The sequence below is a fragment of the Nelusetta ayraudi genome, unplaced genomic scaffold, assembly GCF_046127955.1.
Source record: "Nelusetta ayraudi isolate G7.1 ecotype Tasmania unplaced genomic scaffold, CSIRO-AGI_Nayr_v1 ptg000020l, whole genome shotgun sequence".
Classification (NCBI taxonomy): domain Eukaryota; kingdom Metazoa; phylum Chordata; class Actinopteri; order Tetraodontiformes; family Monacanthidae; genus Nelusetta; species Nelusetta ayraudi.
In genome coordinates this window covers 2,663,262-2,680,508 of record NW_027466070.1, presented here as the reverse complement: position 1 = coordinate 2,680,508, position 17,247 = coordinate 2,663,262, and the positions used below count along the sequence as shown (strand labels likewise).

The window sequence follows — 17,247 nt, the reverse complement described above, 5'->3', positions numbered from 1 at the left end:
TTTACTGTTCTGCTACATGTCGTAGGAATCAAAGTCAATGGCGGCTGATTTAACCCGCTGTCATGTGGCGAACAGGCCCCTCTCGTGGCCAAAGAGTGGTATTACACTTCGGTAAACACTCCATAATGTATAGTTTGTGGAATCAATATTTGTCATAAAACTAACAAAGTTGTGATTCATTTTGGTTTTGTATATTACAGGTGACTTTACATTTGACAAAACGACCAATATTATACAAACTAACCACAAAAACGTCTTTGGATATTATTAGAATAGAACGACTGCGTAAACAATAGGGTCATTTGTTTAGATTTTTTTTTTTTTTTTTTTTTTAGTTCAATTGGTGATGGACAATCCACTTGCACTACATCTACTGTGTGCCAGAAAGCAACTTTTTACAGCAGGAAGCTGGGTTAGGGTTAGGGTTAGCGTTGGGTTTTGGGACCGGAGATCGACATCAACAGCGGCAACGCGCCTCAATGGCACGATTGCGTGGACGTCTTGCGCGTCATGACGTCACAAGCCATGACCGCTATCTGCCAAATGTAGCTTGTTGTTATGATGAATATGTTGATTGGCACGCATACGCGAATTTTCCCGTAGCTACAGAGAGCATAAGCACTTCGGTGACGATTGTAGAAGGAGAGCATGGACTTTACTGTGAGTTTTCTGTGCATGTAAACGGTCACCAAAGGGGTTTTGCTGGAATATGTAAGATTACACTCTGCCAAAAGATTCCACATATTACCCATTTAGATTTGAGTGTAAAGTGGATAATTATTTGTTAAAAAAAAAAAAACAACCACATACATTTAGAGAAAATAGAATGCTCGCCCTTTCTCTGCAGCCTTGCTTGTTTATTTGTTTAAAAAAAAAAAAAAAAATCCTACAAAAACTCATTTGCATTGAGGCACCTTCCGCATTTGGAATGGTGGCGAGAGACCGGTGCCCTCTGTGACCTCGCAAAGTGCTTCTGGCACAGACCGGGGTGGGGGGGGGAAACAACACGAAGCACGCAAAAGAAGTAAAGGATGAACACGGGCTCAGTCACGCGTTATTGTGAGAAAGCGTTAGCGAGCCGGATTCCAATAATACGGGACCTTCAAACTTGGCTGCTGCTTCCATCGTCTCTCAGTCACGGCTCATACTCATTTGCCGCAATCGCACTGGAATTCCTTGGGTGAATTTGATTCCACAGTGTTCACACGGTTGCTGGCTGATGTTTGCGCTTCCCCAATACCCCATCCCTGCTCGCCCCAGGCAACGCAGCCAGGCTGAACTTTGCGCGGCAGTACAGGAGGAAAACTCTGTCGTTGTGGGTGGCGAGTGTGAGATACGGCACGTGTGAGCCTCCACATGTTTCACATGCCGCCTTAACGGTAAGTGACAGATATGGGCCGCAGCAGTGGGGGTGGGGGGGACATCTACACAAGACACACACACACGGCAGACTGAAGCGCTCCCATATTGTAGAATCATTTCTGAACCAAGCTCTATCGCTGCATGACAAGATATTGGACATTTGCTGTTAATTATTTAAGCACACATTGCCTGCGTCAGTGTGTTTCTCTTTCATAACTCTGCATGTCCAGGTTTGCATTTCTTCTGTTAAATCTCAACTCTTCATCCCTCAGGGCTGCGGCAGCAGAGAGGCGCCGAGTGACCGTTGTCGTAAAATAGAATAGTTGCAATTGAAGCTTCCCACAAATGTGAGTAGTGGATACTTCATGTCATCCAGCCACCCAAATAACCTGTCACAGTCTCCTAAATGAAGCCTCACCAATGAGTGAACAAGCGAATGTATACTTATGTTGTTGTTGTTGTTGTTGTTGTTTTCTTTTTTTTTCTGGGCTGAGAATATTTTTGTCGTTCCCAGGTCCGAGAATGTCTCCGGCTGCAACAGAAAGCCTGGAAGTGACACACAGGTGCCATGATGTGGAAAGTGTGCATCAGATTCTGTTTGCTCCTCCCCTTGGAACAGAAAATAGGAGCTACGCATGATGTGGTGCATGAGGTGCGAGCTCCTCTGAAGAGCCAGAATGAGATATTTTCTTTCTTTTTTCTTTCTTTCTTTCTTTATTTTACCTCTCATGAATCATGTGTAGGGTTGGGATTGAAAATGTGATTCTTACTTGTTTGCTTTAGTGCTTATTCCACTCTGTCCTATATGTCACAGCCTGTCATCCATAGAATGTTTTTATTATAGCGCTTGTACCAGAGCTAGTTTAGATTAGATATGATTCAACCACACACACACACACACACACACACACACACACACACACACACACACACACACACACACACACACACACACTGGTAAGAAAATACTGATAAATCCCAAAATGAATCCGATGTTTCGGTATTTCATTTGTTCCTTCCTGATCTTAATCCTGCTCCTCTCTGTCTGCCGGCAAATTAACAGGGAGAAAAAACAAAAAAACAAAAAACAAAGAATCGATCTGCTTCTGCCGAGCCTCTTTCGGCCTCTTTCAAATAATTTGTGTCTTTGCGAGCGACTGCGCCGCCGCCGCACGCACGCAATCCCTGGATAGGTGGTTGTCATGGTTACTGGGTCACATGCGTGGGTTTCCTGCAGCCAGAAGAAGCAGAAGATGCTCGGACCAAAAAAATCCACAGCCATTTTTCATTGAGGAAAAAAAACGAGAGAGAGAGAGGAAAAAAAACCAACACAAAACCCGAGGCTCTCCGCCGTGGATGGCTCGCCGGCCGGCTGCCTTTGACTGCTCCCGCCTCCTGATCTGAGCCTTATTATTTATTATCCTTATTATTACCGGTATTATTCCTTTCCCCCGTCCCGCCCCTCTCCTCCCCCTCCCTCCGCTTCCTGCCCCTGCATGCTTGTGACTGTTCCCGACGCGCAGCAGCAGCACCACCGCCGCTTTTTGCCCACCACCGTAGACTGACAACAGGAATGAGTATAGAAATCCCTCAAGGACTGACGGAGCTGTTACAGAGCTTTACCGTGGAAGTGCTGAGGAACCAGCCCAGGGACCTGCTCGAGTTCGCCCTGCAGTACTTCACCCGGCTGAAGGAGCGCGAGACCACAGAGGCCCCGTTCGGCCAGCATGAGCGGCAGAACTCGGCGCCGCGGGCCGCCAAGGCGGTCAACTTCATCGACGAGGCCATGCAGATCGACTCGGAGAACGGCGAGGAGGACGACGACGACGACGACGACGAAGACGACGACGAGTTCATGGGTATGGCGGCGTGTGTGTGTGTGTGTGTGTGCGTGCGTGCCTTCCCGGCGCGCGTTTACGTGTGCATGCACGGGTGGATGGATGGATGGATGGATGGATGCTCGTCACCTTGCATCCATCGCGCCGTCGTCCTTTTTTACCCCCCCACCCCCGTATAAGGTTACGGCGGGATTAAAATGATATTCGCCGACCGAGTCGGGGCATTGTCTGTGTATGTGTGTGTGTGTGTGTGTGTGCGTGCGTGCGTGCGTGCGACTGTGTAAGACCGACTGTGCGCGTGCGCTTTTTTTTCCTCTCCTCCCCCCTGACAGAATCCTGCGCCTTAAGGTCATTAAAATATGCTCATGCCTCGCCAGGCCCTTTACATCCCTTTAAAATGGCCACGTGCATGTGCTCACTATGGCAAGCCACGCTGAGGATGGATGGGAGCGCGTGTGTGCGTGCGTGCGTGCGCGTGTGTAGTGCCAGGCAATTGCACCACCGCCCCAGATTGATGTGTCCTTCCCAGACTGTGGCCATATTCAACACCGTGGCCCTTGCAGCATAGTAGCATAGCAACCCCCCCTCTTTCCCCACCCACCTCCAGCAGCTCTGACACAGCATCCCAATGAGAGTGAGTGGTGCTGGGGGGGGGGGGCAGGCCAGGCAGCATTGCTTACATAAGGCCAGGTATGGTCAATAAACTTACTATTGTAGTCATTGTGGGGGTCAAACACACACACACACACACAGTAGTGCAGTGATCCTCCCCAGCACTGGACATCATGAATAACAACTATATGTCACCCTCCACCATTGTGTTTCCTCCTCTATGTGTGTGTGTGTGTGTGTGTGTTTGCATTTGAATACATTTATTTTTTTCACTCTCATTTAAATAACCATTCAAGGCGGCACTTGAAAGCTGCCGCTGTCCTTATTCAGGACTTCTTTTCCTTTTTTTTTTCCCTTCTTTTTTTACCCCTCAAGCCTGATGAAAATGGCTCCTTAATGAGCGCAGGGCTGGGTCTGCTCCCAGCGTGGACGCCCAGGCCCACTGATGCTGCTGCTGCTGCTGCTGCAGCTGCTGTAGCAACACACAGAGGGTGGTTTATTTTCTTTGAATTTCTTTTTTTTTTTTAAGAAAAAAGGGAAATATAACACCCTGACGTGTGTGGTCTTCTTCTCCCACAGCTCCGGTAATAAACAGGTTCATCCGAAGGGCGTCAGGTGAGTTGGCAGAAACACTCTGGACACTGGATGCTCCGTTAGTGTCGATGCACAAAGAGGGACAGTGTCAGTTGCCCCCCCCCCCGAGCGAGGGATTCTGTTCCGCTTGTCTCTCCTCTGGCTCATCATAAGAGCGTTGATTGATGAGGGTTTGCGTAAGTCTGAGCCGGTTATTGACGCCAGCTAAAGTGACATGTGCAGATAGGGTGGGTTGAGCACCGCTACAGGTGAAAACCTGCTGTTCATAATAATAAAAAGGTTGAAGCTTTGGAGCTGCTGTTTCAGTACCGACATCTGCACGTTTATCTGTCTGGACAAGAAAGAAGAAGCACTGATGAAAAAGGAGTGAAGATGCACTCGGTGCAGTTACAGTACCTGGCTGAATTCAATAAAACACGGTTTGGTTCATGAAGCCAAAATGGATTTTAACCAAACAAATCTCACTGAATTTGAGAAACTACGGGCTGCGTCATGCAGAATCATGTGACCTGTATTCTGTGACATCCCCGTGGCTCTGTCTGCTCAGCCAACCACCGTCCTTAATTTCCTCCACCTGCTTGGCCTTTCAGAAAGCGTGCCCTCTAATTGCACAGTTCACTTTGTGACGTCACAAAGGGATGAGACCTCTCAGGTGATGAGCTGCAAACAGAGGGCTCAGTATGCTGCTTTTTGGATAATTACTTCTGCAGGTTATGCTTTTATTGAAGTCTGTGATAAAAGAAAAAAGATTTAAAAGTTGGTTTGATCTGAGACCTTTAAAGACAGGAATATAACACAGAAATACAGAATACCTCCAACATCATTATATCATAATGATAAATAAACATTTCCGAATGGATCTGCTGCCTGACCGGAGGTCTTATTCACCGATGAATCTCTCACATGCAGTTTGCGCTGAAGCCTTCAATCCTGATGAAGACGAAGAGGACAAAGAACCACTGGTGAGGTTTACTTTAAACCGCCGCCACCGTCATGCCTGAGAACTCTGATGAAAAGAACCACACAATATGATTCAGCACGTAATGCTCAGGACCGTTTTCCTTTAATGACTCTGCGTGTGTTTTCGTTTGCAGGTCACCCACCCAAAAACTGACGAGCAGAGACAGAGACTACAGGAGGCGTGTTGGGACATTCTGCTGTTCAAGAACCTGGATCCAGTAAGTGCACTGTTAAAGAAGAGCTGCACCGTGGTTTTCTTTGTGTGTGTGCTTTTTTTTTTTTTTTTTTTAATTGTGCTTCCGGCTCTAAAGACTTGTCTGCAGCTTGTAGCCTTGTAATCACCAACTCTCTGCACAGTTTTTTTAGGAATGTTGTGTTTAGGGAACTGAGAGCAGGTGCGGATTTAAAAAAAAAAAAAAGAAGAAGAAGAAAAACGAGCTCATGCTGAACCGACATTTGACCCAACATCACAGGAGGAGATGTCGCAGGTGCTGGATGCCATGTTTGAGAAGTTCTGCGTGGATGGCGACCACATCATTGACCAAGACGATGATGGCGACAACTTCTACGTCATTGAAAGGTAGTCAGTGTGACAACACACTCGAGACGCAATCTGTCGAAACAAAGGAACTTTGCCTCCCTGACTGAGAACTCTTCTTTTCTCCTTCAGCGGGACCTTCAACATCTTCGTGCGAGCCGACGGCGCCGAGAAGAAGGTGAGCTGCTACGATAACCGTGGCAGCTTTGGAGAGCTGGCGCTGATGTACAACACCCCCAGGGCGGCCACCATCATCGCCACCTCCACCGGAGCCCTTTGGTGCCTAGTGAGTGATCTCAAGTTCCCTGAGCTTTTTTTTTTTTTTTTTTTTTTTTTTACTTGTGCTGTCGGGTTTTTGGCATATTCAAACACAAAAGCGTTGTTGTTACCTGTAGCAGTGCTGTAGCTGTCAATGCTCAGGTGTCGATACTTTTCATACCAGATGTGTCCTGTGTGTAGCTATAGTTGTAAACAGACTATTACTTTTCTCTTAACATATTAAGCTTTTGCATGAAAAGTTCCTTTGGTGTTACTTGGTATCCGATGGGACTGGATATCAGTGATATCTCACATCACTAAGTGAGTGGGAAGCCTGGCAGAGGACGACTAATTCACAATTCAAAACCGAGAATTGCTCTTGTGCCTTTGTGTAGGCGGTTCATTTCGGGGGAAGCTGCCTCTGTGCACAATTGGATGGACCGACAACCAATCGGAGGACTTTGGGTGCTCCGATTGGTCGGCTCTATGGCTGCCGGTACAGACCACGCATGTACTGGGGGTGATTTTTGTCCTGAGAAAGGATCGGTAAAGTAGTTTGATATCTGCCTATCAGCTGCGTTGGTGTTCATGCACAGCTTCAGTTGTCGGTGTTCAAGGGGTTGTGGGTCATCAAAAAGAGTCCTTTTGTGGCTGCACAGCAGACAGTTGCCACACACACACACACACACACACACACACACACGCACACACGCACACCCTAATTTCTTTTTTTCACATGTTGACAATTTATTTAAACTTTTGCCCCCAAATGCTGTTGTTAGTATTCAACCTTGGCTCTCCCTGTGGAGCCGTTAGCTTATCAGTCAAGGTAGGGCTGTGTCCTCGTCGCCGGGCAGCTCACAGGCAGCCATGTCCTCTGGTGAACCGCTGTGCTCGCTGCCTGGCCTTGGCCTGTGAACAACCATCATCCCAGCCTGGAGAGAAACAATGCTGCCGAGCTGAGTCCTGCAGTCGGAGCTATAATTAGCGATTTGGGATGACAGTTCCACTCTGGCTGGGCATGAAGTTACAGCTACTGCGTACGAGCTTGGGAAGTGTGAGTGTGCTATTGCGCTGGAGCTGCGTTTGCTTGTTCATTTAGGATTTTATCCTCTGGAGGAAGGACAGCGCATCCCTAGTATTGTTGTAACTATTATTAGCCACGATGCAGCGAAGTGAGAACATGAGACACACGGACAGAAGCTTGTCATTGTCGTTCTTTATTGCGCTTTTAATTTGAAAAATCCAGTTTGGAAAAAAGCGTCGCCACAGCAGCATCTCTGCGAGACTTGCTGTTGTTTTTAAGGGCAGCGTGCAACAGTGGGAACCTAAGGGAAAGTATGCGGATTGATTCAATGAAACCTCTGAGTGCATCTCCTGAGTGCATCTCCTCTATCTTCTCTCTGTTTTTTTTTTTTAGGATCGTTTGACATTCAGGAGGATCATCGTCAAGAACAATGCCAAGAAGAGGAGGCTGTACGAGGCATTCATCGAGACGCTGCCATTGCTCACGTCATTAGAGGTTTTTTTCTTTTTCCCTTCCCTTCTGTTTGTTTTTTGTCCAGTGACATTAAAATGCGGTTTAACTTGACAGTGGACACCGAGTATAGCGAATGTTCCCCTGTCTGCAGCTCTCTGAGAGGATGAAGGTAGTGGACGTCATATCTTCCAGGACCTACAGTGATTCGCAGCAGATCATCGCTCAGGTGATGAATCTCCTCGTGCGGTGGCTGCTCTCAAACACTCCAGCGTTTATTGGCTCACTTTAGCACAGTCACATCTCAATGGCTGTTTGTTTGCAGGGGGATCTGGCCGACTGCTTCTACATCGTGGAGTCTGGTCAAGTTAGAATCACCATGAAGAGAAGCAGGGTAGGCTGTAAAAATGACTTTTTTTTTTTTTTTTTTTCAAGATAAAAGCTTTTCTGGCGTGTCACACGCGATTCTCTTTTCTTTTTCTTTCCTGAACAGACGAAAAAAGAGCAGGAAGAAGAGGAGGTAGATATTGCAATGTGCTCTCGGGGCCAGTACTTTGGGGAGCTGGCGCTCGTCACCAACAAGCCTCGAGCTGCGTCTGCCTATGCTGTTGGAAGCGTCAAATGCTTGGGTACGTGTCCTGCTATTTCGGGCTCTTTCGTACATGCGGCATGTTAATGTGGGAGCTCTCTGTGCAGACACAGTGCTTGACTTTTCGCTTTGCTTTCTTCTTTTTTCTGGTTGTTTTTTGTTTCAAGTCATGGACGTGAAAGCCTTCGAGAGGTTGCTGGGCCCCTGCATGGACATCATGAAGCGAAACATAGCAAATTACGAGGAGCAGCTCAAGAGCCTGTTTGGGAGTAGCACCGAGATTGAGCAGCAGAGTTCGTGAGACGCAGTGGCGGTGAATTGCTGCATTTAAAGGGGAAGGCTTTCCTTTTCTACCCCAGAAACCACTGAAACAGCCTTTTCCACACCCCTGGCGTAAACCGAGACAGAAGTCAGATTCTTGTAGAAGACCAAAATTTGTGGGAGTGTTTTGAATGAAAATTAAAGGCAAAAAACAAAACAAAAGCAAGTGTCGCTTAAGTACAGGGTTGAATTAGACCACTCTCATCTCCTACCTTAAAGAAAAAGAAAGTGTCCACTTTACACGTCAGTATTCAGTGCATTATTTGTCAGTCCTCTATTCCCCAGTGTTATATTTGCGCCCATACTTCGGCATACATTTGTGAATTCCTATTCCTTGTGTGTTCCAATCAGATGCCAAAGCTCATTTCTGGCTGGGTGATAGTCGCTCGCTCCTCTCGAGCGGATGCGTGTGTGAAGGAGGGCAAAGAAGGCTTTTTTTTTTTGCTATGTTTTAGGGATGGGTGGGAATGTTGACCAGGTGTTGTCATTTTTACAAAACACATTTCTCTCCATTGCCATTCGGAGACTCAATCCCAGGAGCACATTTTTCATACGACATCATATCATCGTCGGTGTGTTTGTGGTCGTCGGGCTTTTATGGCCTGATACGATGCTTTTGCAAAAAAAAAAAATAAACAAAACAAAAACAAACTTCAGAGGGATAGCTGATAGTTTTGTAAGAATATACAACACATTGCTGTACACTTTTCAATCTGAGTATTTGCTGTTAATTAATAGAGGGCCGCCTGTTATTTATTGAGTCCCCCTCCCCCCCCTCTAGACCGTAGTCATAGGTGGCGTCTTTGGGCGGATGCTCTCCCTGTGTTCAGACATGACATTTGAGTTGTACTGTTTGTGTGTCAGTGATACCAATATCTTTATGATTATGACATCCATGATTGCTGTCTACCTCAGCCAACAACGTAAACACAATGTGATCTCGCGGCGGAATCTGAGGAGCCCACGGACGAGGTTGCCTCCCTCCCCATTTCACCGCTCTCATTTTAAGATTTAATAATTGAATTCTTCTGCATTTGGTCTGTGGTTCACTGCAGCTTATCAGGTTTGGCACTGATTTCTTTTTGAAAGTCAACATCATCATCATTATTATTATTATTATTATTATTATTATTATTATTATTATTATTATTATTATTATTATTATTATTATTATTATTATTATTATTGCTTCTCCCCTTCAGTGCAGATCGTAACCTGCTAACAATTTATTTTGAAGGCGAACCCACACATCTGGCTGAAATTGCTGTATGTCTCACTTTTAATGTCAATAAAAACGTTCTTTTTAAAAAAAAACAAACAAAAAAAGTGTGCAAGACTATTTTATTCATAAATGGGCCACGCGTTTTCATTCATTACATTGACCTTCGATTCATTCATTCATTCATTCATTTATTCATTCACTCATTCACGAAGATAACCATTCATTCGGTCATTCTTTTGCATAACAGCAGCGAGCCGGTCAAATATGTTTGTCAAATGGGGTTTTAATCTAGAAAACGACGCTCGTTGTTTAGTTTTTTTTTTTTTTTGCTGTCGTTGCAACAGTGGCGATGAAAAAAAAAATAGCCGTGTATTGTGTCTATTATTGCCAATCAGCTGTTACTGCCTCGTAACAGGCATGTACTTTCATCCAATGATGTAATGATCAACAAACTAGGCCACGCCCCCTCCGCGAGATCGACCAATCGGACCGCGACATTCTTGTCCCTGACGTTGACATCCGCCAATAGGAGGCCGTCTCGACAAAAACATCTCGATCCGCCCCTCGAGCGAACGCCAGAGAGTTTGTCGATGGCGTCAGGCTCGGTAAGTGAGACGAAAACTAGTTTTTCCCTCAATAAATGAACTGCTCAAACAGCGTTTAACCCTGTATGTTTCCAACCACCGTCTTTTCAGGTCTCAACGTAGCCTTTGGCGAGGTTGTCATCCGTTAAATTCCTGTGAAAATCCACGGTTGCGCTCGGTCCTTGTTTTTGTCCCCCTCTCTTCTTCTTGTTCTTCGCTCTGACTCTTGTTGTTTTCGAGATTTTAAAACCTCCCCATCCGGTTAAAGTCTCCGTTAACAGCAGCACAACCGTTATCCGGTCGAATTGGCTCGGCGCGACGTGTCAATGTCACCGAAAGGCTCGCAGGGCTTTTTGTGCCATTCATTTTTAAAACGGGGGCGCAGAGGTTGCGTCATGCCTCAACTTGTTGACATTCTTTTGTTTACAGTGCTCTCGCGCAGCACACAGTCGCTGGCTTGTGGGCAGAAAGCACCGCGCGGCGCTCTCGGGTCGCTGAAAAACATTCGACGTTATCACCCAGAAGGTTCCGCTGAACGCGATGGTACTTTCTGGACGTTTTTTTTTTATTTATTTATTATTGCCGTTGTTGTTGTTGTCGTCCGTCCAGCTCTTACATGTCCGCGTTTGCGAAATCGTAGGTAGGCAGCGACCGTTTGGTTTCAGTCCCTCTGCAAGACAGAGATCCACCGTTGCTCGTGCGAATCTGGAATGGCCAGGTATTTATTTATTTATAATCAGTAAGTTGCACTTTCCTCGCTTAAATCCGAGTTCATTTCACACCATCCGTTTCTTTCTTTTCTTTTTCTTTTTTTTTTTTTTTTTTTAAAGCGCTAGTCAGAAACAAAACCAGCATGTAAACTCGTGCGCAGACCCGTTTGTTCCGGAATGAAGCTTTTTTTTTTTTTTTTTTTTGCTGCTGCTGCTGCTGCTGTTGTTGACAGCCGACTTTATTCGCGTATTTTTAAAATATATTTTACACTCGGGCTGCGCAGTTTTGAATGAATGAGCGCTGGTGCGCATGCGTGAAACCCTGCCGAAACGTATAAACAAGGCCTCCACGCAGTAGGTCACATGACCAGAACAGAGGCATTCTGTGTCAGTGCTCAGACAAAGGATTTCCGAAACACAGGCTTCTGAACAGTTTGATGCAGTGTCTGTCTTGGGAGGACTTTCACTCTCTCTGTCTGTCTGTCTGTCTTTTTTTTTTTTAAGTGCCCCCATTTCTTAGAACTTCCGTTGGAGGAATGACACGACTCAGACATTTGACCATTTCACACGCCAATAGGTTTGCTTTAGCCTTGTTTGTCTCAGCTTCCTACGTTATGTGACTTAAAATGTAGCCTTTGACTATTAAGGTTTAAGCAGCAGTTACAGTTTACGCCTCTTGTAACAACTTACAATAGTTGGGTGGATGAAACCTTGCGACGCCTTTTTTATTATTTTTTATTGTATTTTATTTTTTAGGTTTTTCTCCTATTGTACCGAGAGAGAGAAACGGGTTCGAAGCCTCGAAGACCGCCCCCGACAGTGACATCTAGTGGGCAGCTTCAATTGAGGCCATCATGAACTTCACGTCTTGTTGATTGATTCCTATCCCTACACTAAAAAGCAATAAAGTCAGACTTAAGCGGCTCCATCTTTCATCTGAGAATTGTTGTGGTGGATGGTTATGTTCACTCTTCACACGGAGCGGTTTTACTGCATATCTTACAGTTAACGAGATAAAGTGAATATGGCCGCACTAAGGTCAAAGTGCACCAGGGTCGATTTCTTCCATTCAAATCCTCCACTGTTAACGTTCTCTTGCAACTTGGCAAAGATGTTGCAAAGACAAACATCTAGCGTTCCTCATCTCTTCACAACAAAAACACAGCAGAGTCACTGATTTGAATCAGTCTCCTTTCGTGCCGTTTGAAGCCTCAAATATCATTTGATCAGATAATTTGTCCCCAGGTCTAATTTTTGTAATAGACAGAAACTCAAAAAAAGGCCGGCGATTTTAATTCCCACCGTTTTGTCTCTGTTTGCAGCCGCTAACTAGAATATGGTGAAGGAAGTTGATTAAACGCGTAAAGAGTCTGTTTTGAGGACAAGGAAAAGCAGAAAGCTGTGAGAATGGACGAGTCCTTTGACCCCCTCAAGTGCAACGAGGACCTGCCCTCCTCGCCCGGGTGTCACATGGATTACGGTAAAATTCTCAGACGTCATGTTTTTTTTTTTCATCTCAAAAACCTGCCTGATGGTAATCACCTCTCATCGTCCCTCCCTTAGATGACATGCCAGACTTACAGGAGGTGGAGGAGGACCAGAGGTCGCCGGGAGTGTTTCAGGTGGCAGCAGGAGTCTCTCACCAGGAGTTCAGCTGCTCCCCAAGCACCAACTGGCTCGCTGAACTCGCCGACATCGCCACAAGTCCCGAGAGTCCCCTGCTGAAAACTGCCCCCCACAAGAGGTTCGTGCCCATGACCTTTGACACGTGCGGGTGAACGGACGTGAAGCGTTTTGGAAGTCATTCAGCATGTGACATGAATTATGCACACGTGTCAAACGAGCACACACTTATGAATCTAATTGTGAGCTAAGTGACTGCTGCATCTCTATACTTAATTATGACAAATTTCATGATGTATTTATTAAAAGGATGTATGAAATAATGCAAGTGATAATTGATCACAGTCATCATCAATAGTTTGCACTGCGTCTTTCTTTCTTTAGATCCTCTCCAGTCCACATCTTTGGCAACAGCAACAGTTTACATTCCTACGCCCGCCCTCCATTAGCCAGTAGCGCCCCCAACCCGTCCAGAGGCCACCTCAGGGAACGCAGGCGTGTCAGGGTAATAACCTCTCACTCTTGCGAAACATAACCAACATCTGTGTGTTTTGCATTTGTCTTTGTTTCGTTTTTTGGTTCAGTGTTTCATCTTAGCTTCTTCATTCCTTCAGAAAGCTCACTGGCTTTGTTGGGTTGTCTTGTCTCACAGGCCAGCAGTGAATCAGAGTCTGGGGTTTTCTCCATGTCCTCTTCCTTTTCTGATGATGAGGACATGGCCTGGTCTCACTCCTGGCCCTCCACTGCCTGGCATTGCTTCCTCAAAGGTACTCAAAGTCAAGCAAGTGTTGAGCATGAGTTGTCCTGAGCCTGATCGTGATTTGATGTGAATGTTAAAAACATACCAATGTGATCAAAAGAGTGATTTGCTTGTCGATAAGAAGTGTTGAAACAACACGTCAGTGCATTTCACTGTGCACTACCCTTTTACCTTCAAAACACAAGCTCGCATTACATCCACTTGTGAATCTATACTGACCCCCTTTGTCCAAGACCAGTACTGCACCAGTATTCATGTGTCGTTGTTCATATGTGTTTTGCTTTGCAATTAGGAACACGCCTCCGCTTTCACCGGGGTCCTAATGTGGAGTGGCAGGAAGCTGATGAACTCAGGGACTCTGATGATGACTCAGACGACGACAGCATGATGCTGTCCTCCTCATCAATCAAGGTTCAAATCATTTATTAGGCTTCATTTCCATAGAAATATTCTAGTGACACTCCCCCCCTCCCCCAGCCCCCATGCACACACACACACACACACACACACATACACACACACATATATATAGCATGTTCAATACACAATTTCGTGACTAAATTTCTGAACTTTGAAGTGCAGGTGAAACTGTCATATTTTGTAATGGCCACAAGATGGCACTCAAGAAATCAGTGGGGTTACAAGAAAAGGCTGCGTGCCTCATATTGCATCACGTGCTTGATGAATCTCTGTGAATGATCTAATGGCCGTTGTTCCAGCACTGGTTTTATTTTCTGGGTGTTCCTCGAGTGAAAACTCTCTCCGCCTTGTCTTCCATGCACACAGAGGTACGGTTCAGATGGGCTGAAGCTGGTGAACCACGAAGAGACCGTATCCTTCGGCCAAGCGGTTCTCAAGCTGAACTTTGACCCCGGCTCGCCCGACGACGGCATGCTAACGGCCGAGTGCAGACTGGATCATCCGTTTTTCGTCAAAAACAAAGGTGCGAAACAGGGGGAAAAAAACCCACTGTTTTTCCAGTTGACATAAACAACTTTCTGCGGCTTCTAACTCCCGCGGTCTTCATTGCTTCCAGGTTGGTCTTCATTCTATCCAAGCCTTACGGTGGTGCACCATGGGATCCCATGCTATGAGATGCAGTTGGGGGACGTTTGCTTGCCCCCGACCCACCCTGATGCCATTAACTGTGACGACTCTGTTGTCTTTGACACATTCAGAAGGTAAGACCTCACGATGCCGCGTCTGCCTTTTCTTCACTTTCGCGCTTCATAAATCCACCCAAACATATTTCTCATCAGTAGCTTTCCTGGTTTATAAACAATGTTCTTCCTGATATTGTTCCAGGTGAAATTAAGAATCCTTATGCATGTTTTTGCTGATTCAAGTAGCAAAGAGCAGAAACTGAGTACAGAATGAACTAAATGATTTCTGCTGCTGTTTTATGATGACTTTACCTTAAGCGACATTATTTAATCAAAACAAAGCGTGACATTGTCTTCACTGTCTGTCGTCATTCCACAGCTATGACTTCACCCCACTAGACTCCTCAGCGGTCTACCTTCTCAGCAGCATGGCCCGTCAGCGCCGGACCTCTCTGTCTAGTGGGGGCGCTGTGAGTCCAGACTGTGACAAACTGGAGCGCTCGGGCTCCCCACACTTGTCTGTGGGCAAATCCAACAGGGGCCACACCTCAGGGACAGCCAGCAGTGCCACACCTACCAAATGCAAGCGGCCAATGAATGCCTTCATGCTCTTTGCCAAGAAGTACAGAGTGGAGTACACGCAGATGTACCCTGGGAAGGACAACAGGTAAGAAAGATGCCATCACACCCACTGGTCTGAGTTAAGGTCACAGTAGTGGCTGGGAAAGGTGTTGGGGTTGGAGGTTGGGTTGGGTTAGTGTTCACCTCCCCTCCCCCTTTTGTTCAAGCACCAAGGACTCGGCGTGTTTCATTATCAATTTCTAAACCAAGTATTTCAGCATAAACTTTCAGTGTTTTTATTGTTTCACTCTCATCACCTTTCTTATCGTTATTAATTCTTTTAATGTCCTTGATCACCTGTGCCTGTGCTGGTGGGTGCCCACCAGAACCCATAAGGATGCGTTAACCTTTCCTGTCCCCTAACCCAACCTAAACCCCAACCCCAACCCCAAATCCTGCATTAACAGTGTCAGTGTTGGAAAGACCACAGCCTTACAAAGCAGCTGTTAGTCTTTGTAGAGACCAAACACAACAGCATGAATCTAGTATTACATCTGTTCTTTACCTGAAGTGTGTGTCCATATGTCTATATATATATGAAACATTGTTTTTTTTTCTTTTCCAAAATATGGGACCTTCTGAATCTTTATTTCTACACTGTTTACCTGCTCCAGAGCCATCAGCGTCATTCTGGGCGACAAGTGGAAGAAGATGAAGAACGAGGAGAGGAGGATGTACACCATGGAGGCCAAGGCTCTGGCCGAGGAGCAGAAGCGACTCAATCCAGATTGCTGGAAACGCAAAAGAACCAACTCGGTAAGAAGTTGTGTGCGTGTGTGTGTGTATATATATATATATCTTTTATCTATCTTGACTTTAACCTCCTCTGCCGTGCTGTCCCAGGGTTCCCAGCAGACCTAGACAGACCAGACAGACCTAGATGAAAGTCTGCAGGAGTTGTAGCCGCTGCTGACGGTGACCGCGGCGCCTCGCTCCTCTCCTCCGTTCTTGAGACCCGACTGTGACACTGCATTCACCCGCGCTTTGTATTACACAAGAGAAGAAGAATAATTATGAACTGTAAACGAACCATCTAACCCTGTTACTAATGGCACGTATATTTTCTTATATCCTGTCGTTTTACGTGTCTTACTTCCCTGATTTGAGAACTAAACGGCTCGTTGAGTTCCACTCGTATCAAGTTTAAAGGTTTTAGAAATGAAAGCCTGCGGTGCTAAATGGGTGGTGGGGGGAGGGGGGAATTTATTTTTTCTTTTAGATAATTTGTTTATCCAACTGTCAATATGAATTATATTTGTAAGGTTCAATATATTGCACAGAATGATAGCCTCTTTTCATACAGATAGTTGTACAGTTTTTAACGCTGCCACCTGGACACATAACAACAGGGCTTTCAACACACGGTGGTGGGTCTACACTCAGCAGCAGAGCACCTCAGCGCTCGTCCCTTTGTTTGCACTTTATATAAATATGTAATCGTACACGGCAATTTGTATACTGCTGGAACTGTTTGTATTATACAGCTTGTATCTCTCTAGTTTTAGACCAGTGACACGATCACGGCAGATGGCCTGGTTCTGCTTTCAGGTTGCCACTGTATTTTTCTGCGCTTTGTTCATAATGTACAGATTTTACAGACCCGATAACAACATCTTGCACAAAAAAGTATACTTGTATCATATTTTAAATATTTTTTTTTTTTTTTTTAAAAAAGGAAAAGAAATTACATCTAAAGGCGTTTTTTTTTTGTTGTTAAATGTCAGATGTGATCTCAAGTTGTGTGGATGGTCGGCTTTGTGTCTTGTATACGCAATTATGCTTTTGCCTATTTCACATGTTTTGATTCATTTTGACTGTGCTGTTGTCCTTAAAAAAAAAAAAAAAGGATGGTTTTGTGCAGAATGAATTTAACATGGCTGAGACACAACAGCAGACCAAGACACTTCAGCTTTTTTTTTTTCTTTTTTTGCTGTCACAAGTTTATTTTGCTCTGCAAATATGACTAGCTCAATATCAATTGCTTTTAAGTTTTGTTTAATAAAAGCTCATATTCACAAAAAAAAATCTGATTTACAACCAAAAGTATCAAGTAAAAGTTGCCTGTGAAAGTTGAA

At 45.4% G+C, this 17,247-nt stretch overlaps 2 protein-coding genes across 4 annotated transcripts; both read left to right on the top strand.

Annotated features, from left to right (window-relative positions):
• The first annotated feature begins 2,612 nt into the window (after window positions 1-2,612).
• Window positions 2,613-9,239, top strand: prkar2b (protein kinase cAMP-dependent type II regulatory subunit beta). The gene is made up of 11 exons (XM_076027420.1): window positions 2,613-3,221; window positions 4,392-4,427; window positions 5,316-5,368; window positions 5,501-5,584; window positions 5,840-5,946; window positions 6,037-6,190; window positions 7,583-7,684; window positions 7,794-7,868; window positions 7,965-8,033; window positions 8,133-8,268; window positions 8,396-9,239. Exons 1-11 carry the CDS (start codon window positions 2,936-2,938, stop codon window positions 8,527-8,529), a joined length of 1,236 nt encoding a protein of 411 aa, XP_075883535.1. The 5' UTR covers window positions 2,613-2,935; the 3' UTR covers window positions 8,530-9,239.
• Window positions 9,240-10,287: 1,048 nt separating this feature from the next.
• On the top strand, window positions 10,288-17,247 carry hbp1 (HMG-box transcription factor 1). Of its 3 annotated transcripts, none has more exons than XM_076027417.1 (11): window positions 10,288-10,376; window positions 12,388-12,545; window positions 12,629-12,809; window positions 13,073-13,193; window positions 13,341-13,455; window positions 13,741-13,859; window positions 14,235-14,391; window positions 14,485-14,629; window positions 14,931-15,218; window positions 15,787-15,928; window positions 16,016-17,247. In XM_076027417.1, exons 2-11 carry the CDS (start codon window positions 12,473-12,475, stop codon window positions 16,031-16,033), a joined length of 1,359 nt encoding a protein of 452 aa, XP_075883532.1. In that variant the 5' UTR covers window positions 10,288-10,376; window positions 12,388-12,472; the 3' UTR covers window positions 16,034-17,247. The 3 variants fall into 3 exon arrangements, with proteins under 3 accessions (XP_075883532.1, XP_075883533.1, XP_075883534.1); XM_076027418.1 differs by having other exon boundaries at window positions 15,787-15,940; window positions 16,047-17,247; XM_076027419.1 differs by lacking the exon at window positions 10,288-10,376 and adding an exon at window positions 10,958-11,073.

What these genes read in the sequence shown, in the direction of transcription:
- prkar2b (XM_076027420.1), top strand. Translation starts at nt 2,936, where the DNA reads ATGAGTATAGAAATCCCTCAAGGACTGACGGAGCTGTTACAGAGCTTT. An exon ending in CATTGCTCACGTCATTAGAG is followed by an intron (nt 7,685 to 7,793) that starts GTTTTTTTCTTT and finishes CCCTGTCTGCAG; the next exon opens with CTCTCTGAGAGGATGAAGGT. An exon ending in TCACCATGAAGAGAAGCAGG is followed by an intron (nt 8,034 to 8,132) that starts GTAGGCTGTAAA and finishes TTTCCTGAACAG; the next exon opens with ACGAAAAAAGAGCAGGAAGA.
- hbp1 (XM_076027417.1), top strand. Translation starts at nt 12,473, where the DNA reads ATGGACGAGTCCTTTGACCCCCTCAAGTGCAACGAGGACCTGCCCTCC. An exon ending in AAAACTGCCCCCCACAAGAG is followed by an intron (nt 12,810 to 13,072) that starts GTTCGTGCCCAT and finishes TTCTTTCTTTAG; the next exon opens with ATCCTCTCCAGTCCACATCT. An exon ending in GTTTTTCGTCAAAAACAAAG is followed by an intron (nt 14,392 to 14,484) that starts GTGCGAAACAGG and finishes CATTGCTTCCAG; the next exon opens with GTTGGTCTTCATTCTATCCA.